The following is a 27,048-nucleotide window of genomic DNA, read 5'->3' on the forward strand; positions in this document are numbered from 1 at the left end:
TAAAATCAGAAAATGTGTGCTGTCTTTTACATAGGAAGGACAGGTTTTGACAAAAGGTTTCAAAATCACATCCATGAATGAGGATAAAGCTTCAAGGACTGATCCATTGGAAGAAATGATGGGATGACCTGGTGGAGATTGCAAGCTTTTGTGTATTTTCGGTAATGCATAAAAAACAGGTATGTTAGGATGTTCCCTGTTCAGAAATTTAAACTCCTTGGAGGTTAAAAAAACCTTTTTGCAGACCAAATTCTGTGAGCTGTTTTATATTCATCTGTAAGTCTCCAGTAGGATCACTGTCAAGTCTCTGATAAGTGTGGGAATCCGTTAGGTGTCTATTGATTTCATCTATATACGAGTCTCGATCCAAAATAACGATCGCACCCGCCTTTATCAGCTTGTTTGATTATCAGATTGGTTCTACCTCGTAAGCTCTGCATTGCATTTCTTTCATCCTTGCTGAGATTGTCATGAAGACGCCACCGTTCTCTACTAAATTGATCATCAATGTCTCTCAATACTAAAGTGCAGAAAGCTGAAAGCATGGGATCCATGGGAATAGGAGGTATCTAAGTCAATTTGGGACGTATAATGGATGAGTCAATAGTATTATCTTTGTCAGAAAAAAAGATTTTCAATTGTAAAGTTCTCAAAACTTTTCCAGTTCAACCCTGAACTGAAATGGATTGTAGTCAACAGCAGGTACAAACGATAGACCTCTAGATAATAATCTGATTTCCGTATTGGATAATGATTTGGAGGACAAGTTAATTACTTCTGACGTTGTCCTCTCTGAGATCTGATCAGGAAGTTGTTTCTGACACCTCTGTTTCTGGTTTGCTGGCCTGATCCTCGATTGTCTTGATTGGAGCCTAAAAAACCATTAGATGTTCCAACACTGCTAGAGCTCGAACTGGTAGATGAATCTCTAGACATAATGTGTTTGGTTTGAACCACGGACTTGTCTTGCCGATCTTTCCACATCCATGGATAAACCTTGCCTTCTTGGTAATCCTTAGAGTCTCTGGATAATTTCCAATTCAGCACACATGTTGTTGATCATTGTCTTGGTTTAAATACCTTAGTACTTCTTCCGATAGGTGCTTTTCACTACCAGTGTCACATGAGTGAAGGACGCCATTGCTTAAGGTTTGTCTGTGGTTTTCTACTTTTATATATTTAATTTAGTCTTTTCACTAAAAATATTTAAGTGATGTTTTTTGTGGTATCACTTTGAACCATAGGTATCGTGATTTGCCATTAGTTACTTGGCCCCCTGACGAAGCCAGATTGCAGAGTGAAACGGAGAGCCCCGTTGGGCAAAATAGCACAAGCTAAGTAACACTTTTTGTTTAAGCAAGTGATAGATATCACAATACAGTGGAGTTTTTTTATGACCAATGAAAATAACGGAGCCAATGAAATGCTGGCATTGAATATATTTATTGTCATACTAGTAAAAAAGCCCCGTTTCTGATGCAAATGAAACAGGGGCTAGCAATGTTTTCTTCTGTGTGCATGTGGGAGTGTGTGTGACCCTGCCCTCTGGCCTCTCTCCCCTCCCCCCTCTGAGTCCTTCACTGTTACAGAGCCATCGATTTGATTTCATGCTCTGCTGTTTTCCTTCACTGACTGTGTTACAGAGAGGGCGGGGCAGACACTCATAGGGAAACCAGATATCTCGCCCCCTTCACACTTCCGGCTGGAGGCTTCATAGAACGTTGGTTTTGCCTTTTATATAGAGAGATTGCCATGCTTTGACTATTGAGGTCTTTTTCTCCACTATAAACAAACTAAAAAAAGTTTTCAAATTGACACCACTTCCATTTCAACATCAAGGTTATTCTAATTATATTCAGCTTTATATTGGTGTATTTACTACGGTTTTTGCTGAATTTTTGTCTAGTATTATCTTTTTATTTTCAGTCAGATCTTTCTTCCATTTTCTGAAGGATTTTCTTTTAGCTTCCTTCATCTCATTTTTTTTTAACCATACTGTTTAATACATGGAATATATTTGGCCTGGGCTTCCAGGATAGTATTTTTGAACAGTATAAATGCCTGATGTAAATTTTTGACCTTCGCAGCTGCTCCTCTAAGTTTTTTTTTCACTGTTCTTCTAATTTTATCATAGTCTCCTTTTTGAAAGTTAAATGCTAACGTATTGCATTTCCTGTGTGTATTTACTCCAAAGTCCATATCAAATCTGATCATATTATGATCACTGTTATCAAGCAGCACCATCACCAGGGCCGGTCTTAGGCAGAAGCGAGCAAGGCGACCGCATAGGGCCCCGCGCCTAAGGGGGCCCCGCACAGCGCACCAAAAGGGGCCCTGCGCAGCGCACCTCAACTCTGCCTCGCTCGTGCCTCCGCTCCGACCTCCGCCGCTGCTCACCTTAGTCGCCTGAGATGATCTCCATTCCCGCGGCTCAGCCGCTCCGCTTCCGCCACCACCAGCGCGGTGCCCACCCCCGGCTTGGGCCCGCTGAGCCCGCCGTCAGCTCCCGAGTCCCCGGACCCCGGCGACTGAGCGATGCCAGTGAGCCCGCCCAGGCAGCGACGGCCCCGCCCCCGACGGCAGACAGTTGCAGCGCGACGGCTCACCTCCAGGCTCCAGCTTCCCATTCAATGTCCCGCCTTCTGATGTATTTCCTGTTTCCGGGAGTCTCTGAGCGGGAAAAGCTGGAGCCTGGTCGGAGGTGGTGAGGATGTGAGGTGAGCCATCGTTGCTGACGCCAACAGTTGTGCACTTATGCCAAATCGAAAGCGGATTCCATGCAGGCAGAAGATCAGGAGAAGTGTCTCTCTCATCTAACGACGCTTGCGGACAGTGCAAGGGTTGGAAATGTCTGCCTCCCTGAGAGGAATTTGGCCCAACAACATTAGTTGCTGGAGAAGCTGAGCAAGTAAGATCTTCTGGCTTGGAAAAGGCTGTTTCTAACATATCTGGGTTATTTTCACATAGATCTGCAGATATTTCTCCCGATAAAAATTTGGATGGCAATAGCAGATTTAGCTAAAACACTGCTTCCAGTAATTAATGATATGACACCTCAAATTAATCATTTGGAAGCTAGACTGCAATCACAGGAAGAAAAGATTACTAAGCTAAAATCTGAGAATGGAAATCATGAAGTAGCAAAATCTGATATAAAGTAGGTACAATCAGTTCAAACTATTTAGTAACTGATGTGGCTACTTGCCTCTCTAGTTTGATGGGTTACAGAGTAATAGGGGAATTTGAAATTACTGGATCTTTTCCTAATATTTTTCCTTTATTCTCCTTTGTTATGAGAATTGGAAGTACTAATTGTAGTGGACTTGAACTGAATAATTTCTGGGGAAAGGAGGTTTCATGATAGCGTGCTTGTCTGACATTGCTATCTGGATGTCTCAACGCCACCTGAAATTAAACATGACCAAAACCGAACTTCTCATTTTTCCCCCCAAACCCACCTCCCCACTCCCCCCGTTTTCTATTTCTGTTGATGGCTCTCTCATTCTCCGTCTCCTCGGCTCGAAACCTTGGGGTCATCTTTGACTCTTCTCTCTCCTTCTCTGCTCACATCCAGCAGACCGCCAAGACCTGTCGTTTCTTTCTTTACAACATCCATAAAATCCGCCCCTTTCTTTCCGAGCACTCTACCAAAACCCTCATCCACACCCTTGTCACCTCTCGTTTAGACTACTGCAATCTGCTTCTTGCTGGCCTCCCACTTAGTCACCTCTCCCCTCTCCAATCGGTTCAAAACTCTGCTGCCTGTCTCGTCTTCCGCCAGGGTCGCTTTACTCATACTACCCCTCTCCTCAAGTCGCTTCACTGGCTCCCTATCTGTTTTCGCATCCTGTTCAAACTTCTTCTACTAACCTATAAATGTACTCACTCTGCTGCTCCCCAGTATCTCTCCACACTCGTCCTTCCCTACACCCCTTCCCGTGCACTCCGCTCCATGGATAAATCCTTCTTTCTGTTCCCTTCTCCACTACTGCCAACTCCAGACTTCGCGCCTTCTGTCTCGCTGCACCCTACGCCTGGAATAAACTTCCTGAGCCCCTACATCTTGCCCCTTCCTTGGCCACCTTTAAATCTAGACTGAAAGCCCACCTCTTTAACATTGTTTTTGACTCGTAACCACTTGTAACCACCTGCCTCCACCTACCCTTCTCCTTCCTGTACACAATAATTGATTTGATTACTTTATTTCTTGTCTATTAGATTGTAAGCTCTTTGAGCAGGGACTGTCTTTTTTCTATGTTTGTGCAGCGCTGCGTATGCCTTGTAGCGCTATAGAAATGCTAAATAGTAGTAGTAGTAGTAGTAGCAGCATTGTGCTTATTATTTCAATCAGTTTTTTTGTACAAGTTTAGCTTCATTTGTCTTTATTTGAAATTTCATAAATAAAAAAATGTTCTAAAAATGGAATAATCTTATCAATGGGGCGGAGTTAGGGTGGGGCGGGGCTAGGGTGGGCGGGGTTAGGACGGGGCCCCACCAAATTGGTCTGCATAGGGCCCCGCACTTGCTAAGACCGGCCCTGCCCATCACGATTACCTCCTGCACCAAATCATGTGCTCCACTTTAACATCAAATAGTATGCCTGATATTAAAACTCTGAACTGCGGCGGGTCATGACGCATCCAATGGTATAAAATAATTCAAGATAAACCTCTACTACTCTCTACCACACAATACTTCAGTGTTGAAAAGTATCTGGTCTATGGAGACTAACTGTCAAGTAACTGACTTGGACTGGATTAACTTTTGGAAATTACGCACTCAATTCTGTAGATCTGCATCTATTAGACAATCCTTATTCTTTACCACTCACAGAGCATTATGGACACCTATGAAATTACATAGGATCTACAACCTCTTTTTGTAGGAATTGCACCTCAAATAAAGGCACATATATTAGTGCCCTGTGAAGTGGCATTTTCGATATGACATCCAAGTCTGACTTTGGACATTTTGCAAAAAATGTCCAAAATCTGAATATCAAAGAAGGTCATTTTCAAACAAGAAAAACGTCTATCTTTTGTTATTGAAAATAGGTTTTGTGACCTGGACGTTTTAGTTTTCGGACCATTTTCAAAAACAAAATGCCCAAGTGCAAAGCACACAAAATCAAGCCATTGGGATGTAGAAGGAGACAGCATTTTTCGTACACTGGTACCCCTGACATCCAAGGAAAGCAATAGGGCACCTTAGGGTCACTGAGTGGACTTCATAAAATGCTCCCAAGTACACATCTGACCATTGCTCCCTTACCTTGTCTGCTGAGCCCCCCCAAAGCTCACCCAAAGCCCACTACCCCCCAACTGTACACCACTACCATAGCCCTTACGGGTGAAGGGGGCATCTATATGTGGGTACAGTGGGTTTCTGGTGAGTTTTGGAGGTTTCACAGTTTCCTCCATAAGTGTAACAGGTAGGGGAAGGTATGGGCCTGAGTCCACCTGTCTGCAGTGTACTGCACCCACCACTAGACTACTCCAGGGACCTGCATACTGAGTATAACATCTGAGGCTGGCACAGAAACTGGTAAGTAATGTTTTTCATCACATTTTGGGGGTGGGGGGTAGGAGGAGGTTAGTGACCACTGGGGGAATAAGGGGAGGTCATCTGGTTATTTAGGGTACCTTTTTGTGCCTTATTCATTATAAAAACAGGTCTAGCTCAAAAAGTCTTAATTTTAGTCCTGGACATTTTTGTTTTCTTCCATTATGGCTGAAAAACATCTAAGTCTCAGGAACACTCAATTCCCACCCTGAACATGTCCCCTTGACATTTGGACGCACTTCTGACGGACTTCAATGAAAAACGTCTAAAAATAGGTTTCGAAAATACTGATTTGGACGTTTTTGTGAGAAAAACCTCCAAATGCTGCTTTATGCCACTTTTTACACGTTTTTCTGTTTTGAAAATGAGCCTGATAGTAACTCAGTTCTGGTTGGAGATGTGGCAGAAACTCCAGGAGATTTTAACCATTTGCACACAGATTGATGGGAGGGTCTCAATATTTCTTGGATTGGATGGATCAAAGCTATTAAACTGATGCTTTTACCTAAGTTGCTTTACTTGTGTTTGCACTTCCTTTGCCTATACTTGAGTTATTTTTTATTAAATTGCATAAGAAAGCTTTTGCATAAATATGGAGGAGGCATCTTCTGAGGGCCCAGAGGTCCATTTTTTAGCAACCTAAGGGAGAGGGGGCATGGGAGCTCCTAAATTCAAGCTTTATTTTCAAGCTGCTCAACTTCATATTTTTAACAGAATGGTTCTCTCAGTCCCCAAAAGCCTGGGAATGACTGGAGCAATCTTGGGTAGGCCCCACACTGCTTTGGGCTGTGGTTTGGCTCACTAAGCAAGATTTGTTGAAAATGGCAGTCCCATCTGGCCTTAATTTCCCTCTTTGCACCTGAAGAAGTTTTTTCCAGAAAGATGTTATTTTTTGTAAATGACTATATGTCATGCTCCAAGCTTTATACCAGGGCAGACAGACCAAACCTAACCCTGTGTTTATTAAGCCGTGCACTAAAGCCAACACAGCCCACTCACTTTGAATTGTCTGTGTCGTCATTGCTGTGCCGCTTAGTAAACAGGGGGTTTTAGAGAGTATGAGAACAGTAAGGGTTTCGAACCTTGGTCCAGGTGTGGGAGAAGGGAGAGCTATTGCCCTTCTCAGAGTTGCAAGATGAATATGGGTCTCACACCCATCAGCAGGTTCAATATAGGCAATTAAGGGATTTTATTGTCCATAAGTAGAGGAACTTGGATTAGAGGAAACTCTCCTTGAACAGGCAATGAAGGGAGGTGGAAGTAGAGGGTGTATCACTCGACTCTATAAAGTGCTACTTTCATTGACCACTCCAATTCTGTATCATGTTAACAAATGGGAAACAGAACTTGAGATCACTTTGGAATTTAGGCAGTGAGAGTTTTTTTTTTCAAACAAAAGAAACACCTTGACTAGGGAAGGGCCCATGGACTGATTGTTGGGAGAAACCCCTGGTTAAGGGACTCTATCACTGGGGTGCAGGCCATAAACTATGACCAGGGGAGTCAGACCTTTGGATTGTATCTACTTCTCTAACTCCACCTGCTGGTGGAAGAACAAAATCTACTGGTCAGGACTGGTCTAGCAGAATAAAAAGTAAACAGCAACTTTCCTTCTTCTAGTGCTATTGAAAGGAGAGAGCAGCTGTGGGGTGGGAAAGAAGAGTACTAGCTGATAAGAGCAAGGAGGGCTAGAACTAGAAGGGAAGGGAGAGTGAGAGAGAATGGAGGAGATCAAAGGAAGAAAAGATGGGAAAAGAAAAAGGGAACAAATTAGAAATTATCAGAGACAGGAAGACACAAATTCTAGGTGGAAAGAGGAATGAAAAAAATGAGAGAGGTGGCTGAAACAGAGTGAGAGACTTGGATAACTTGAAAGGAACTGGCAGAGTGATGGGCTAGCACAACAGTAGTTGCATGAGACAGGCTTGGAAAATGCTGCCAGGCTATCAGGGAATGGCTCAGGACACAGCAACAGCACAAGAAAAACCATTCCTCTGCCACTTCTCTAACCTAAGCTTATACAGAACAATTTTACAGGCCTACAATTAGGCACCTACTCTATGTTTCTTTGTAGTATACAAGTATTAGCAGGTATACATGCACCTAAAAGTTAAGCACAAGCACTTAGGTCAACCATACAGCTGGTGTAAATGATCGTACCTAAATGCTGTATTCTGTAAATTATATATCTAAGTTTGAGCCCTGCTCCCCCCATGTGTATAACCCCCTTGCAAAGACGCACAATGTAAGTTAAGTGGGTTTTGTTTACAGAATAGCACTTAGGCAGACTTCTGGCATTCATGTGTATATGTGAGCATATAACATATATAAATGCCATTATTCTAAACATTTACTTGTGTAATGGGAGCGTAAATGTTAATCTCCATATTATAGAATTGCTCCAATAGAGTCTACAGTTCAATCACATACACTTTTTGTACTTTGTGGAGGGAGGAGAAAAGAGTGAGGAACAAGATTAGATTATTTTATTTTTCTTTCTTTCTTTCTTTACTTACTTATTTGCAAGGGCACATGAGAGAGAGAGTGGCAAAAGTGTGTTCACAGGGCAAAAGTAATCTCTCTCTTTCTTAATACTCTCCTATGGCAGCTCTGAAGCTTACAGATGTATGGCTGGGGTCAAAAACTCTTGAAAAAACAATAAATGATCTACTGGACTGTGTGATTCTGATTCAGTGGACTCAGCACCTGAAAGCAGCAGCATCACTGCTGTTAGTCAGGGGATAAAGAGAAGTAGAAGAAAATGATAAAAAGGTGGACTAGAACAGGAAAAGGAAAACAGGCTATGGATGGGAAGTCACAAAGGGAGGAGGGGAAAGGAAATGGAGGTGAGGAATACCACCCCTGAATTCTCCACCACCACTTTAAACTCAGATAATAACTCATAGAAGTACAAAAAGAAAGAAAAATAACTTACTGTGACATATATATCAAAAGCTTCATGGCCTCAGCTGCTACCTCCTTGTCCCTGTCCAGAGTCATAGATACAATGCGATCCTATTTGATGCAAAACAGAAATAAAACAAAATTATCTGGAAATGCATTTACTAATGCAGTTATCATATGTAAAAGCGGCTCCCGGAGTGAGAGGTCTGCAGCAGCACCAGGCAGGAAAGAGGGGGCTCTTTCTTGAGGCCACTAGACCACCAGGGCACAACAATAACGTACAGGAGGGGAGGGGAGGGGAGGACAGAATATCGAGGTCCGCTCATCAGCCTGCCTGCAAACCCGGACAAACAAGCAGACTGGCAAAAACCGCCAGACGTTCCATGGTGTCCTCAAAAAGAGGATATGTCAGAGTAAAACTGGACATATGGTAAGTCTATGTGTGTCTATTCCTAATCAGATTTTTCTGTTTTAGATGTTCAGCCAACGAGAGCAGGCTGCCTGCAGATTCTAACAGCATTTTGTTCCTCTTTTCTTCAAACAACCCTAGAACTGCTAGGTTGCCTTTTTCTTTATTTGTTTGGGGAATGATGATCTTTTTCTTATTGTAGCTTGCCTTGAGGGAAGAAATCAAATTTTGTAAAGTAAAGCTGAGGCATCAGTAACAATGCTATGCATCTATCTGTAACCAAGATTTCAAGAATTGGTTGGATTTCCTTTTGGTTCAGTGTTTGATGCAGCAAATGCACTGCACCAATGTGAGGAAAGGTGGCAGTCCAATGCTGCCTGGATCCCTCTATCTAACACCTCCTAAAATACTGCCAATGCTAAGGATACATGGGGTGCAAGAGGAGAGGCAATATTTTGTGAGGTCACGAGGTGTATCAGAGGTTGGGACATGGGCCTGTAAGATTAGTCCTCTTTGCAGGGAAGCTTGGAAGATGCTGCTGCCAAAATCCCTGTGATCAAAACATCATACTTAAAAAAAGACAGATAAGAATAAGTACATAAGTATTGCCATACTGGGAAAGACCAAAGGTCCATCAAGCCCAGCATTCTGTTTCCAACAGTGGCCAATCCAGGTCACAAATACCTGGCAAGATCCCAAAACAGTACAAACATTCTATACTGCTAATCCCAGAAATAGTGGATTCTCCCCAAGTCCATTTAATAATGGTCTATGAACTTTTGCTTTAGGAAGCTGTCCAAACCTTTTTTAAACTCCACTAAGCTAACCACATTCTCTGGCAACGAATTCCAGAGTTTAATTACTACATTGTAGCTTCAATGCATGCCCCCTAGTCCTAGTATTTTTGGAAAGCGTAAACAGACGCTTCACATCTACCCGTTCCACTCCACTCATTATTTTATACACCTCTATCATATCTCCCCTCAGCTGCCTTTTCTCCAGCTGAAGAGCCCAAGCCGCTTTAGCCTTTCCTCATAGGGAAGTCGTCCCATCCCCTTTATTATTTTCATCGCCCTTCTCTGTACCTTTTCTAATTCCACTATATCTTTTTTGAGATACTGCGACCAGAATTGAACACAATATTCGAGGTGTGGTCGCACCATGGTGCGATACCAAGGCATTATAACATCCTCATTTTTGTTTTCCATTCCTTTCCTAATAATACCTAACATTCTATTTGCTTTCTTAGCCGCAGCAGCACACTGAGCAGAAGGTTTCAACGTATCATCAACGACGACACCTAGATCCCTTTCTTGGTCCGTGACTCCTAACGTGGAACCTTGCATGACGTAGCTATAATTCTGGTTCCTCTTTCCCACATGCATCACTTTGCACTTTCTCACATTAAACGTCATCTGCCATTTAGACGCCCAGTCTCGTAAGGTCCTCTTGTAATTTTTAACAATCCTCCCTCGATTTATTTATTGTTACATTTGTACCCCGCGCTTTCCCACTCATGGCAGGCTCAATGCGGCGGGCAATGGAGGGTTAAGTGACTTGCCCAGAGTCACAAGGAGCTGCCTGTGCCAGGAATCAAACTCAGTTCCTCAGTTCCCCAGGACCAAAGTCCACCACCCTAACCACTAGGCCACTCCTTTATATAACTTTGTGTCATCAGCAAATTTAATTACCTCACTAGTTACTCCCATCCCACCCTACTCTCTGTTTTCTATCTTTTAACCAGTTTTTAATCCACAATAGAACACTACCTCCTATCCCATGACTCTCCAATTTCCTCTAGAGTCTTGCATGAGGTACTTTGTCAAACGCCTTCTGAAAATCCAGATACACAATATCAACTGGCTCCTCTTTATCCACATGTTTGTTCACCCCTTCAAAGAAATGTAGTAGATTAGTGAGACATGATTTCCTTTCACTAAATCCATGTTGACTTTGTCTCATTAATCCATGCTTTTGAATATGCTCTGTAATTTTGTTCTTTATAATAGTCTCTACCATTTTGCCCGGCACCGACATCAGACTCACCGGTCTTTAATTTCCCGGATCTCCTCTGGAACCTTTTTTAAAAAAACGGAATTACATTGGCCACCCTCCAATCTTCCAGTACCACGCTCGATTTTAAGGATAAATTACATATTACTAACAATAACTCCGTAAGTTCATTTTTCAGTTCTATTAGTACTCTGGGATGAATACCATGCGGTTCAGGAGATTTGCTACTCTTCAGTTTGTAGAGCTGCCCCATTACATCCTCCAGGTTTACAGAGAATTCATTAAGTTTCTCCAACTCATCAGCTTCGAATACTATTTCTGGCACTGGTATCCCACCGAAATCTTCTTCGGTGAAGACTGAAGCAAAGAATTCATTTAATCTCTCTGCTACGGCTTTATCTTCCCTGATCACCCCTTTTACTCCTCGGTCATCTAGCGGTCAAACCGATTCTTTTGCAGGCTTCCTGCTTTTAATATACCTAAAAAAAAGTTTACTATGTGTTTTTGCCTCCAATGCAATCTTTTTTTCTAAGTCCCTCTTAGCCTTCCTTATCAGCGCTTCTTTGCCTTCAGTTAATGCTCCAAATCAGTGTCCTTCAATGCTACTATTGATACAGCAGAATCCTTCACTTTCAGTCCAGTGAAATTTAGCAAATGTTTTGTCTCCATTGCATCTACTTGGCTCAACTTTGAGATGGAGCAACGCTTCTTCAATGTTGATGCATAGGCTACTTCAGAACCCATGCAGGTCAACGTCAGTAAAGTTGATAGATTTGGATAGACTTAGGGAAGCAAAAAAAAAACACTTTTCATATGGTCCTTATTGTCAGAAAGACCCCAGCTATCATTTGCTGGCACGTGAAACAGGGATATCATATTGGGTGCATTTCTTGAAGCCTCTATCCTTCAACTCCTGGGACGTTGACAGAAAAATTGACCAAGTGAAGTCAAAAGACTCAAAAGCAAAAATATCAACTGATGCTGCTTGATGAACCAGTATCTGTGCAGGCCGTGGCGGCAACAACAACAACAAAATCAAGAAACTGTTGATTAAGGGGTGTCTGACAGGCAGAAAGAGCAAACCTGATGTGTAAGGATAAGAAAAGCACTCACCACAAACAAAGGCAAAGATGCAGAAACAACACATGCACAGCACAGTTCAATGGAAAATTCTAAGCTCTGTTCGCAGTGCTATGGTTTTAGTCTGTCAGATGTTATCCACTTGTGAGGACTGATACCCTGTTCATTCCTAGAGAATATCACGTTTGCTTTAATAACATATACTCTTTTAAACTACTGGTCCAAAATGAGTACGGCCAATGTTAGCTTTCTCTACAAAAAAGAAAAAAAATTTAAATACCTTAAATCTGTTGGTAAAAAGATCCATTTTTGAAATGAGTTTCTTTTTGTCATACAGTCCTTGCAGACTCAAAAGACTTTTCAACCTCACATTAGGCTGCTGAAAGATAGCAAAAGACACTCTGCATTAGTGACAAAAAGCAGCACAGACTAAAGCTAGCTTTTCCTAGTTACGTCCTTAGGGGTCAGAAACAAGCCAAGTTTTCAGGATATCCCATAGGTCATCCTGAAAACCTGGTCTGTTTAACACCCTCAAGGACTGAAGTTGGACAAGACTGCACTAAAGCAAGTTCTTTCATTATTGCATTTATCTATTTTGTATTAAGAGTGTTATTGGGAAAGAACAGCATATGATATTTCAAAATGACCTATTTATTACATTTTCCAGGGTTATATTTGCTGTTTTGGAAAGAAAGGTAATAGGTTTTGTCTAAATAGTACAATTGCATCAGAAACTAGAATATTTACAAAAATGGTTTTACTTAGGCTCCATTTCCACTCATTATCAAGGGAATTATAACTCAGGCCATTCCTGTTAGACTACCTATCCACACCAGTCTGGAAGTGTTCTACCCTCTCTAAAATGTATTCCAAAGTCATATTCACAAGTGTCATCAGTGCTGCAGTGTCCCCCCTTTACAGTCATGATTTCCAAAGTTTAGCATTGAAAAATGCCAAGAAGAATGCACTTTATTGTCTTGAAAACATCTGAAAAATGATCAGAAGGATAGGAAGATTCATGTGGAGTGCTGATATAGAGAGCTGACCAAAGTATGCAAAAATTGCCATTATATAACGTTCTTTCCACCAGTGTGCATACTTGAACATACCAAATCAGTACCTTAAAGCAGTGTTTCCCAAGTCAGTCCTAGAGTATCCTCTTGCAAAATCAGGTTTTCGGGACATCCACGAGTATGTATGAAATTGATTTGCATATACTGCCTCCACTGTAGGAAAATCTGTTTAATGCACATTTATTGTGGATATCCTGAAAATCTGACTGACCTGGGAAACACTGCCTTAAAGGATGGGAAAATAGTGTCTCCTGTATTACTTTCCTTCTATAGGACAGGACTGACAAGGCCCATTAATTTAAACTAATAATTTCAGAAACCACACACAAGGACTTCAAGTTGTTGCCTTACAGATCTGCGCTATAGATATTTCTTCTTTCCCTATAAAGAATGTCAATAAAGCTTTGGTAGAATATCAATGAAACAAACTCCTATTTTAATGCATTCTGAATTGCACTTTTTAGACAACAGTATATGAAAAATGTTCAAGCGTGTAAAGACTTTTACAAAGCAAAATAAAAGGCCTTTGATGTAACAGGTCATCATACAAAGATGAACTACCATCAACAGCTTCATTAGCCCAGAAACCAAGCCTTCTGGGCTCAGTACTTTATAGCCAGATTTACTTCCACCATTGATACTAATATCTTACTGTGGTAATGTGAATGAGGGCTGATCCAATGGCCACATAAGACACAGCAGTTGCAGGTAAAGGAAAAGATCATTTATTAAAGCTGTTAGGTCAGGGGTCCTGTTCCATTCACAGGTAGGAGGAAAAAGGCAACATAAAACTAGTCTATAAATGTAACAATGTCCTCATGTAGCCTGCTCATGCAGGGCTACTTCGTACCTTATTCCCTCTCAGTACAGCAGCACACACACTTTACTTGTCCTTGCCATGGTTCCTCAATGCTACCAGGGAAGTCTCTAGCAATTACTCAGATCAAAGTACAAAATCTGCAAGGGTCCAAGTAGAGTTTTTGCCTACCTGACTGTAGCAGTTGCAGTTCACATATAAGTGGTGGAGGCACATGCCATGGACTGTTGCTGCTTCCCTCTGGGCCTCCTTAACCTAGCTATGGCCTCAGCTTATATACTTCCTGGACCATGCCCTTCTGGTTCCACCCCTTCAGAGTCACTTTCCCCTTGAGCAGGACTATGGAGGTTAAGATGGCTTCGATACTGTGAGGTTGTGCTATTAAGAGAGAGGGGCAGTATCCTATAGATTTCCTCACACACCTATCTAAAAAGAACTCTTTAATTATGCTCCAAGATGTTAAATAAGAGATTTCTTCTTCAATTGTGCTAAAAATGCACCTGTTGTCTCACCACGTCAAGAAATTGAAATGCTTTTACAGCATAGTAGTCCATAATAGAGGCATCATGAGGTCTGTCCTGGAAACTCTTCAAAGAAAACAAATCCAGATGACAACTCTTACATCTAGCCCAATTCCTCAGGATCTAGAGCTTTTCCATTTGACTAGTCAGCTAGTACACTGTCCGAGGATGTATACTATTGAGACACTGAACCTAAAAGATTTTGATCATTATAAAAGTCAGCTTGATTTTCGCAACTTTTTCCAACTGCTTGTGCATCCCTGATTATATCCTATATAATAAAAAGCACCTCCAACGTTCTGAAGCTGACTCCGTGGCTGTGAAAGGTTGAAGTATTCGTGCTGCCTCTAACACTGTATCCAACTCCTGAATTGACGTCACGTACTTCCGGGTTTGTCACAAACAGCACTGACCAACCACAGGATAGCAGCACGAGGCACAACCTCAACGTCTATAGCCTTCCCTTCGAGTTCATTCCCTCAAAGTCCTGCCCTTGCGGAAAGAGGAAATGACGTCAGCAGGCGAGACTCAGAGGGAACGAAGTCGAAGGGATGGCTACAGACGGGCAGGGCTTTCAAAGACATGGCCGCTTCGACGGAGGTAAATAGGGGAATGAGGAGAATCGCAGGGTGGCTGGAGGGGGGGGGGGCAGGGGAGACAGGACAATCGCTGGGTGGCTGGAGGGGGGCAGGGGAGAGAGGAGACACACTCGTACCCAGCGGTCTCACTCTCTCTCTCACACACACAGTCACTCTCACATACACTCTCTCAAACATACACACTCCGAGAAAAACCTTGCTAGCGCCCATTTCATTTGTGCCAGAAACGGGCCTGTTTTACTAGTATATATATATTGGAAAAAAAGAATTATTGGAACTGATCTGGACATTTTTCTCAACATATACAGGCATGCATAATAAATTGTCCTCTTGTTTATATGATAAAAGAAATCCTCCTGGAAACAAACACTCTGCTTTGTCAGCTTCTAGAGATTAGTACATTATCCTACTCTGTAGTTCCATTGTTCAGCACTTAGCAGAACTACAAGTAGTATAATGCCTTTCAAATAACATCACGATAACCTTTGGCTTGGACAAATGTTCAAAAGCAATTCTCCTGCAAGAAAATTGAGCAAAACTCAAACCTGAGTAGAGTGGAATGGGTAAACGTGAATTAATTGTTTAATCTTTTAAAAAGTACAATGACTAGGAGACATACCATGAACCTTACAAAGTTTTACATTTAAAACAAATAGGAGAAAATATTTTTTCAATCAATCCACAGGTAGGCTCTGGGTCTTGTTGTTGGATTTAAAAAAGGTTTGAACAAATTCCTGGAGGAAAAGTCCATAAATTGTTAAGGTAGCAGACTTGGGGAAAGCCAATACTTATCCCTTAGGGTGAGAGGAATATAAACTATCTAATTTGGGGGATCATGCCAGGTACTTGTGACCTTCATTGCCCACTGTTGGGAACAGAGTACAAGAGCATAAGAATTGCCAGAATCCTAAGATGACAATTCTATAAATGGGAGCCTATAAAGGAACACAGGCACCTACTTTCCTTTATTGAATACAAGCCATTTAGCCCATGAAAATGGGCAGCATTTGTTATTTGTGAAATGTAATTCCCTTATTGTTGTAATATTTTGTCTGTGTGTGTGAGAGAGAGAGAGAGAGAGAGAGAGAGAGAAAAGTCTGTGTGTGTGTGTGTGTGTGCCTGTCTGAAAGACAGTGAGAGTGTGACAGTGAGTTCAGAGAGAGAGAGAGAGACTGAGAAAGTGTGTGTTTGCGTCTGTCTGAAAGAAAGAGAGAAAGTGTCAAGGAAGGAAGGAAGGAAGATAAATTTCTCCCTGCTTCTGTTTGTCTTGTAAAAGTACAGAAAGTAATATTGTGTCTGTGTGTGTGTGTGCACCTGTCTGAGAGAGAGTGTGAGAGTGAGTTCAGAGAGAGAGAAAGAGAGAGAGAGAGAGAGAGAGGGTGTGTGAGTATGTATGTATGTGTGTGTGAGAGAGAGAGAGACACACACACAGACAGAGAAAGTGTGTGTATATGCGTCTGTCTGAAAGAGAGAGAGAGAGTCAAGGAAGAAGATAAATTTCTCCCTGCTTCTGTTTGTCTTGTAAAAGTACAGAATGTAATATTTTGTGTGTGTGCCTGCCTGAATGAGAGTGTGAGAGTGAGTTCAGAGAGAGAGAGAGAGAGAGAGAGACAGAGAGTGTATGTGTGAGAGAGAAGAGAGACAGAGAAAGTGTGTGTGTGTACATCTGTTTGAAAGACAGAGAGTCAAGGAAGGAGGAGATAAATTTCACCCTGCTTGTGTGTGTGTGTGTGAGGGAGAGAGCGTGTGTGTGTGTGTGCACCTGTCTGAATGAGAGTGTGAGAATGAGTTGAGAGAGAGAGTGTGAGTGTGTATGACCATCTCCTCCTGGCTCTCTTCTCTCCAGGTCCCCTTCCCGATCAGTCTCCTCCTGTTTTCTCCTCTTTTCCCTTTACTTCCCCTCCACTGGCACCAGCCAGTGGCGTACCAAGGGGGGGCGGTGGGGGTGGTCCGCCCCGGGTGCACGCCGCTGGGGGGTGCCGCGCGCCTGTTGGCTCTTCATTTTCATGCTTCCTTTGCCCAGGAACAGGTTACTTCCTGTTCCGGGGCAGAGCCTCTCTCTGTTAACTCCTGAACCCTCACTCCTCCCCCCGCAACTCCACGTTCTCTCTCTCTTCTTATACCTGCTCCTCTCAGCCCTCCGACTTCATCTTTAGTGCTGCAGGCAGAAATCGGAACGATGACAGGAGCAAGTATAAGGAGAGAGAACCACTGCTGCTGCCTACAGCCTCTCCAGGCATGCTGCAGTCTGCGCACATCTCGTTACTCCGCTTTGACATGGGTTTCCCCTCGGCAGCCCCCCGCCTCCGGATGAGGTGAGGGGAAACAGGAGCCGGGTTAAGAAGCGCTCTCGCAGCTCGTCGGGGTAGCTCCTGTAAACGACAGACGGCGCGGGACTCGGGAGTGATCTGTGACGTGCCGCACAGGTCACTCTTCATTTATATAGTAAGATTAGTGTCTTTCCTTTATTGAATATTAGTGTAACAGGTAAAACATGTAAGTGTAACATACACATGAGCACTTTCACCACTCATAGAGCTGGTGTAAATGCTCACAACTAGTTTTGGGAGATATATGCATAATCTGCCACCCCATCCATGCTCTACCCAGACTACACCTATGTATGCCCACCTTCAAACTATATGCTACTGAAGATATACAGATAGTTACAAAACAACGTTTGAACAGAATATTGGCATTTATGCATATAACATATGTATAAAGCTGGTATTCTAAACAATGGCACATAAATGTAGGTACCTACTTTATAGAATGTATCCCTATATCTTTAGAATTGTAGAATGACTTCAAAAAGATCTTAAGAAACTGGATGTAAAAACAAGAAAACTCCTTCACATCCAGAAGGTAATCTCTAAGAATGAGTGTATGCCAAGACTGTATATTCCAAAAGCCAAAGGAGAAATGGGCCTCATAGAAATAAATTACACAAATAGAGCTACTAGCACAGGCCTCCAGGCCTACTTACCATCAATAGACTCAAATATGATTCAAGTATTTAAGTATGAAAATAAACATCCAAAATCAGTCTTTATTCTTAAACTTGGACAAGCATTCCAACAAACAAAAACATAGTAACATAGTAAATGACGGCAGAAAAAGACCTGCATGGTCCATCCAGTCTGCCCAACAAGATAAACTCATATGTGCTACTTTTTGTGTATACCTTACCTTGATTTGTACCTGTCCTTTTCAGGGCACAGACCGTGTAAGTCTGCCCAGCACTATCCCCGCCTCCCACCACCGGCTCTGGCACAGACCGTATAAGTCTGTCCAGCACTATCTCTGCCACCCAATCTCGGCTAAGCTCCTTAGGATCTATTCCATCTGAACAGGATTCCTTTATGTTTATCCCACGCGTCTTTGAATTCCGTTACCGTTTTCATTTCCACCACCTCCCGCGGGAGGGCATTCCAAGCATCCACTACTCTCTCCGTGAAAAAATACTTCCTGACATTTTTCTTGAGTCTGCCCCCCTTCAGGAGTTAAGTGAGAGCACACTAGTACAGATAGGGAAGGAAGCAATGGAATTTACAAACCAAGAATAACAAAACTTTCTTAAAAATGAGATCAACATGCAAGGTAAAACAAGTGGAAAATGCACAAATATAGTGGGAAAAACAAAGTATTAGTCCAGAAGTTACACATGAAGGTGAATTTAAAAAGGAAAGGTGAACTAAAATCTAAGGATGAGAAATTCATAGCTGCAGCCAGGATGAGATGGATCACAGCAAGCATTAAAAAAATGGTAAAACATGCAGATGTAGATTCTGGAAAGGAAAACTGGAAATGATTATTCATCTCATACTTAGCTGCAAAGTTCTGATAGGAGAAAATTTCTACACAGAAAGACACTATAAGGTGTCTTATGTATTGGAAACTGAAAACACTAACGCTGCTATTCCTGAAAAGCATTGGGATCACACCCTAACAAGACTGTGGAGAATGAAGAGGTTGTGATCACCTGGGCCATCCCCATTCCAGTTGACAAAAAGCTTGATGTCACAACTTTAGACATAATAAAGGAGAAAAAAAAAAGAGAAAGGCATTCATCGGAAGTCGTAAGTTACATCGCCACTGGTAGAGGAGAGCTGGTCAAAGAGTGAGGTTTCCCCTGGAATGTCATCATCAATGGCAGTGCCTTCATATGAAGTGCCGGTTGGGAAGAAGCTGGAAGGACAGGCCGCAGCTCCTTTGGAGGGTTTACCACCACTAGTCAAGCCAGAGAAAATTATCCTTGAATTGATATGGCAAATCCTGGAAGCCTTGAACACGTGGATGCGTATTTTCAAAGCACTTAGACTTACAAAGTTACGTGGAGGGGCATAATCGAAGGGGACGCCCAAGTTTTGCTGAGGACGTCCTCGCAAAATGTCCCGGTGGAGGGGTGGGGAAACCCGTATTATTGAAACAAGACAGACGTACATCTTTCATTTCAATAATACAGTCGGGGACGCCCAAATCTTGACATTTAGGTCGTCCTTACAGATGGTCATCCCTAGACTTGGTCATTTCTGATTTTCAGCGATAATGGAAACTAAGGACGCCCATCTCAGAAATGACCAAATGCAGGCCCTTTGGTCCTGGGAGAAGCCAGCATTCGTAGCGCACTGGTTCCCCTGACATGCCAGGACACCAACCGGGCATCCTAGGGGGCACTGCAGTGGACTTCATAAAAAGCTCCCAGGTACATAGCTCCCTTACCTTGTGTGCTGAGCCCCCAAAAACCCATTACCCACAACTGTGCACCACTACCATAGCCCTTACGGGTGAAGGGGGGCACCTACATTTGGGTACAGTGGGTTTCTGGTGGGTTTTGGAGAGCTCACATTTGCCACCACAAACGTAACAGGTAGGGGAGGATGGGCCTGGGTCCGCCTGCCTGAAGTGCACTGCACCCACTAAAACTGCTCAAGGGACCTGCATACTGCTGTTATGGACCCGAGTATGACATTTGAGGCTGGCACAAAATATATTGAAACATATTTTTTTGAGGGTGGGAGGGGGTTAGTGACCACTGGGGGAGTAAGGGGAGGTCATCTGGTAAGTTCGGGCACCTTTTTGTGCCTTGGTCATAAGAAAAACAGGACCAGGTAAAGTCGTCCAAGTGCCCATCAGGGATGCCCTTTTTTTCCATTAAGGGAGGAAGACGCCCATGTGTTAGGCACGCCCAAGTCCCACCCTTGCTACGCCTCCGACATGCCCCCTTGAACTTTGGTCGTCCCCGCAACGGAAAGCAGTTGGGGACGCCCAAAATCGGCTTTCGATTATGCCAATTTGGGCGACCCTGTGAGCAGGACGCCCATCTTCCGATTTGTGTCGAAAGATGGGCGTCCTTCTCTTTTGAAAATAAGCCTGATAGTAACCTACGGAACTTTGTAAGTCTAAGGAGTCCTTTTACTAAGGTGCGCCGAAAAGGGGCCTGCGCTGTAGATGTGGGTATTAGACATGCAGGCCCATTTTTCAGTGCACCTGCAAAAAAGGCCTTTTTTTGGCCAAAAATGGACGTGTGGCAAAATGAAAATTGGCATAGAGCTCCCTCAGCAATGTAAGCACTAACTGTACTCTGCATTCAAGGGTAATCAGTATGTGCACACCCACATTCGTTAACAGAATCAATGTATTATAAAGGAAAAACACTCTCACTTCCCAACAATACTGCACACAAACTGTACTCTCTGTCCTCATGTCCACCTCAATGACATCACCTGTACCAATGTCATGTCCCCCCCCCCCCATCCCCTGACTCCTGGTGTACAAACTTGTATCTTACAGATGTTTTGGCATCAGGAGGGACCTAGAGTCCCTGAGACACCGGTTCCGGCGCATACGGCAGGATCACTCTCATATAATTAGGAGCGTGCAACGGCGCCTCAGGGCTCGACATAAGTATTATAAACAGGGCACCTGTAGTCCCTTTCTAAATGTATTTATTTAATAATGCAAATTTCATGTTCAGTTTCCACATGACTAATAGGCAAATAGTAAGTCATAACACCTCTATCCCAGATCAAGGCCTGAGGTTGCAGCTACCCTCCCATGAATGTGGCTGTAACGTCCAACTAACCTCCTCGGAGATGACATGCCTCACTTCTGTATCCCCCTTTCTGGGGTGGATACTGTTTCACGGTATTCTTGCCTGATGTCCTGCTCTTAGTGGATGTCATAGCTTGATTTGAGAGTAATGTAAAGAAATAGTGCTTCCACCCCCCTCCTCTTCCCCCCTCCCCCCCAAAAAAAATGGTCAGCCTACCATAGTCACAACTCAAAATGTTAACATGCTGCTGAGGAATGAGTGTTCCCTGCCAACACATCTTATAGTGTACTCCTTTTTCAGACCAGCTTCCAGGGTTCCCTGTCATGTCATCTCATACCCCATGTGTCTAGCCCAGGGCTCATCACTGACCTCACCTTTCCCCATTCTTGTCTCATGCTGGGGCCTATTCTGTTTAATATATTTGTGGGAGATATTGCTGAAGGGATGGACGGAAAGGTGTGCCTGTTTGCGGATGACACGAAAATGGACAATAGAGTGAATATCCTGGAGGGAGTAGAAACAATGAGAAGGGATCTCCAAACATTAGAAGAATAGTTGAGGGTCTGGCAGTTAAAATTTAATTAATCAATTAGGATCTAATGAATGTAAGCTGGTGTTGGTCGTCTGACTAAATATATCAATTACACCAGAATACCCTGTCTGAAACCAAATGTTATGTTGTTTCTAAATTTTTTAATTTTTTAACTTGCAGTACTCAGTAATGCTGTAGTGCCTTTTAAACCATTTGTAATGGAGTAGGTACTCAGCCGCCAAACATCACAGCACTTACCCTTCCTTCCTTTTCTCGCTCAACAGGGTACATTGAATCCTGTGCTGGCAATAATGATATCATGAACAAAATTTTTTCACTTATCTTAGCTGGTTAGATGTATGTGCGGTCTGTTAATACTCCATATCACCCGAGACTAGTGCATCGTGATTAAAACCAAGTACTCCATAGCGGAGTACTTGGAAGGCGGTAGAACTAGAGGACATGAATTGAGGTTGAAGGGGGGCAGACTCAGGACTCATGTCAGCAACTATTTTTTCACGGAGAGGGTAGCGGATATGTGGAATAGATGATGGTGGTGGTGGTGATGAAAATGGTAATGGAATTCAAACATGCATGGGATAAACACAAAGGAATCCTGTTTAGTAGGAATGGTTCTGTGGAATCTTAGAAGAGATTGGGTGGCGACGCCAGTAATTGTGAAACAAAATGGGAGCTGGGCAGACTTCTACAGTCTATGCCATGATCGTGACTGAATATATAGGGATGGGCTGGAGTGTAAATTTTAAGGGGCTTCGATGTTAGCTTCAGAACTTAGTACAAGAACAGTACTGGGCAGACTTCTACGGTCTGTGCCCTGAGAAAGGCAAGGACAAATCAAACTTGAGTATACATAAAAAGTATCACATACCATGTAAAATGAGTTTATCTTGTTGGGCAGACTGGATGGACCGTACAGGTCTTTATCTGCCGTCATTTACTATGTTACTATGTTACATCCGCATGCTGCAAAGCCAGCACGTTTGAAAATATAAGCAAGAGCAAATAAAAATGTTACTAACCATAAAGAATGATAACGTGGCTAAAGCGGCTCATAGGTTTGTTTGCTCTGTTTTACATGAACAGGGATGACCGACAGCTGCATGGAGGACACTGAAAAGTAGACTTACCTAACTGGCTTCAGCTTTTTAACGTTGCCTTTTCTAGCTCCCTGCACCACTGCCCTTCTTCAATTTTCTGGGCTACTAGCAGCATCAGTGAGATAAACACACTGCCTTTGGCAGCCCCAGAAGCTCTCCCTCTGTTGCAGTGTCTTGCGTATGTGAAACATGAAATTGTAGCACAGGGAAAGCTTCCAGGTCAACAAAGGCAGTGTGTGTTTACCTCACTGACACTGCTGGTGGCCTGTAAAATTGAAGTACAGCGGTGTAGACAGCGGGACAGTGGTGAAAGAAGCGGTGAAGAACAGAGGTGGAGGTGCAGGAAGCGGGAGGGCAGCCAATAGTGCCTAAAACACAAGCACTTGATTGGCCATCACGGTTTTGGAGGGGGGGGCTGAGGCTGGAATGGGGGGACCTTGGCCCCCAAGGCCTCCCATAACTATGCCACTGGGCTAGAGAGAGCCTGTTGCGATAACCGTTGACCCCGCTCTAACAGCCGGCTCGCAAAACTTTGGAAAAGTAACAACCGGCCCTAGTGAATGGTGCAAGCTGGCTCCAGCATACCACTGCCCTTCCTCCAACGGCGTGGAAGGCCATGGTAGAAGCCGAATCCTTCCGGACAGCATGCACAGTGGTAGTTGCACTTGCAGCGGAAAATCTGAATGTAAATTTTTTTTTTTTTAATGAAGTTGCAAAAGGTGACCTAGGCAGTGGACAGTTGAAGAGGCTTCTAAGTCAGAGCTGACTGCATATGGAGTGTGGCAAGAAGCAGCCAGAAAGGCTGACAGGACTGCACATAGTACCAAACCAGGGTGGCTGACCACCTAGATATCTGGAGCAACAGAATCTGGCTGTGTGAACCATAGTGCAATAATGAGATCAAGCAGCAATGGTCATGCACCAGCAACCTGTGAATCCTGGTGTTCACCAGTAAGCCATTCTGCGAGTCTGAAGCCATTCTGTAATACACCATAGCTGTCTAAAGCCATGAACAAGGAATCCAGTACCAGATAAGTCCCAGGGCAGCCCATCTGCAGGTTACCTGTGGATCTCAGCCCTCACTCTCAGCTGACTATTGCAACCAGGAAACCATGCTGCTACCTCAAAGCCACTTTGCAAGAGTCAAAATTTGCCCAAAGCCCGGCAAAGAAGGCACAGGTCAACCCAGTGGTATGGTATCATACCCGAGAGCCGAGCTGCTTTGGAAAACCAACAATGGAAGCGGAGCACAGAAATAGAATGGCGGCCATTCTGCCAAGTGAAGAACAGAGGCGGAGAGTGGCAGCCCAACTTGTTGTCACCCAACTGACCTGAACTGAACAGGGGCCCGTATAGAGGCACTACCAAGCAGTTAGCTTAGCAGGGTTTAAAAAAAGATAACTTCCTAAAAGAAATGTCCATAAGCCATTATTAACTGGACTGGGGGAAAATCTACTGCTTATTTCTAGGATAAGCAGCATAAAATGTATTGTACAGGTTTGTGATCTTGCCAGGTATCCGTGACCTGGATTGGCCACTTTTGGAAACAGGATGCCAAGCTGATGGACCTTTAGTCTCTCCCAGTATGGCAACGAATGTTCTTATGTTCTGTTACAGACAGCTCTCAACAGCTGAGGATGTGGTGCTCACCTGAAGTATTTCTGAATTACTAGATAGCCCTTTGGCACATATTGAACTGATTCAGCAATTGCCAAAGCAGGAAGTAGCATCACACATGCAGAGAAAAAATTAAAGGACATTTCTATGAGTAAAAGTGTTTTAAGTGCAGAAACAACCTTTTATAAAACTGCCCAGATTATATATATGTAAGCTTACGCACATACAGCCTGTAAATGCATAAAGTTATCTGTACTGCGCAGACGGTCTCCTAAGAGGGAGAGCCCTTGCATACTGTTTTAAAATACATGCATACAAACAGCAGGCATGAATGTAGGCACGCATACCTTCCCACAGAAGACTGGTATAACTTATACATATAACCTGTCACATAAGTGACCTGTTATAAAATTACCCTCAATACATGAGTTTCCATGTCCCATTGGTTAAAACGGAATCCAGCTAGAGAGGGACAGATTGGACTCTTTTCCGCACATTGCAGTAATGAACATTGCAGTCAGGCACTCCAGAAAACACCATCGGAGCTCCACCAGGATGCCAACCAACAGGTCCCCAGAAAAAAAAAAACCCAACAGATTCCTGAACCAGGAATCCCAGAAGAAACATCCCGCAAGCAGCAAGCTGCGACTGGTTCCACCACCACTGCCAAGCCAATTGCAGACACAGCCGAAGCCCTTAAAACAGATGGTGACCTTCCACAGGAATGAAAAGGAATGCATATGACACTGCCATTGTGTCACCTACCTGCCACAGACAGCATGCCATCTTCATACTTTGTGAGGCTAAGTACTACAGAAGAAGTAGAGACTGCAGTCTCTCAATATATGGCCTGAGAGCAGGTACCGAACAAGGTAACCCTGGAGGAGCTTGAAACGAGCAACTCATGGCATCCCACTGAGATACACGTGGTAGCGAAATCCTTCCACCAGAGGATAACAAGGGTCCTAGAAACTAATGTAGGAGCCATATATGAAATCCAAACGCTCTAGTACAGGAGTGCTGACCAGTCTGCTCTCAGTTAGCTGCAGAAGCAGCACCTCGGTGCTAACACAGTAGGATTTCCCCCCAGAGTAACTCCCATCCTCTGACGAGTGCGAGAATATCCGCCGCGAGAAAAGTAGTACCCTGTGCTGCTATGCCTTGCTCATGTTCCCTAAAATGGCAGCCAAAGCCCGTTAGGCAGTTGCAAAAGACCTTGCATGTAAAGCAACAAACAGGAGCAAGGCCCACATAAGCAGCTTCACAGAACTCAGTTGTTGCCCAAACAGCCGAGAAAAGAAATCCCGCTGCACGCCATGGTCACAGCAGCAATACTGGGTACACACTCCAGCAGTAACCGCCATCAAAACGCAGAACCTCAGGAAGAAGCCATAACCATAACAAAGAACAGACTCACCCAAAGCACTGACAGCCCTTTAACAGCACAGGCAGATGTATATCTTCTCCTTCCATTGCCCTGATACTGCAGTCACCAGTATCTCTTCTGAACCCAGGTTTTTCGAAAGCCCAAGTCAGCAGGGCTAAACCATCTGGCTGTAACTGGGTTCTCTTTTTTCTTTTTTGTAGCTGGATAGCTACCCCTTGTAGAAGGAGAATGGAGAAGGGCAGGAGAAAGCAGAAAGGTGGGAGAGAGACCTGGGGTGACCAGGTGTACTCCTTAAAGGTGGCACCGCTCAGCCACACACCCCAGAGCTCAACTAAACCAGGAGGCCCCGAATAGAAGCTGCAGAAGGTCAGACCAGGAGCTTGTGGAGAAACCATACATCCTCCTGCTAAAGGTAGAGAAGACTGACTGACCAAGGAGCATTCCATCCTATAAGGAGGTACAATTCAGCGCTCTCTATCTCCACCTGCTGGTAGATAGATACAACCCACAAGTCTCTGGATTCATCTGCTGCTGATGCTAAGGAACTGTTGGACACATATATAATCTACTAAGGTTGTATAATCACTATGAATTGATGTTTATAAGTGCTGTGGGGGATAGAGTAACTCATGGATTTCTAAGTCTGTCTAGGGCAATGTGTGTTTACTTGGAGCGGTTTCTGTGGTAAGATCTTCATTGTCTCTATGCTTGCCTGATTATTATCTCTGCTGCAGCTGTAAATAAATGAGCACTATATTTTTTTATAATATCCTTGGTGTGGAGTTAGTTCTTTCATCATTTGGGTGTTTTGATCTTGGATCTAAAGATAAGAGGGAACATATTTGCTTCTGACTCTTTGTTGCCTACTGCTGGTAGCAGGACAAAGTCCCGTACCTCTGTGATTTATATACTAAGTGTCTGGTTCCCCAGTAATACCCCAAAAGGCTATCTGTGTACTTTCCACAGATTGGAGGTTCCATCAAGAGATCTTGAACATAAGATCTTTTGTTGTAATAAGAATAGATTCACACCCTGGTATTACATTTCTAGAGGTTTGAAGCTTAAAGTCACTTTCTCTGTTCAGGCAGTTTTTATCTTGAAGGAACATTTGGAGTGCTTCCCAGAGTGTCTTATCTTTGTTTACAGAATACTGAGAACACTTTGTATAAACCTTCCTACTTTGGCGGTGTTCCCAGAACATAAGGCCTTGGAGGCAGTGTTTTGTATTAGGAAGTATGGACAGTCTAATGAACTACCTCTGAATGAGACTGCTTGATTTAAACTCCAAAAGACAGCCTGGTTAATACAGTTGTAAGCACGGATGTTTAACTCTCTGTAAACCATACCATGCAAGTGTTCAA

The 27,048-nt window shown here is 43.4% G+C and overlaps 1 protein-coding gene across 2 annotated transcripts in view; it reads right to left on the reverse strand.

Annotated features, from left to right (window-relative positions):
- LOC115468711 (cohesin subunit SA-2-like) overlaps window positions 1–27,048 on the reverse strand; it is a 312,673-nt gene that overhangs the window by 176,489 nt on the left and 109,136 nt on the right. For both annotated transcript variants that reach the window (XM_030200630.1, XM_030200629.1), the window contains exons 11-12: window positions 12,249–12,347; window positions 8,498–8,577 (exon numbers count right to left, since the gene is read on the reverse strand). In XM_030200630.1, the coding sequence (XP_030056490.1) occupies window positions 8,498–8,577; window positions 12,249–12,347 (179 nt within the window). The remainder of the gene's footprint in view (window positions 1–8,497; window positions 8,578–12,248; window positions 12,348–27,048) is intronic.

This window comes from Microcaecilia unicolor, chromosome 4, assembly GCF_901765095.1.
Source record: "Microcaecilia unicolor chromosome 4, aMicUni1.1, whole genome shotgun sequence".
Taxonomy (NCBI): Eukaryota; Metazoa; Chordata; class Amphibia; order Gymnophiona; family Siphonopidae; genus Microcaecilia; species Microcaecilia unicolor.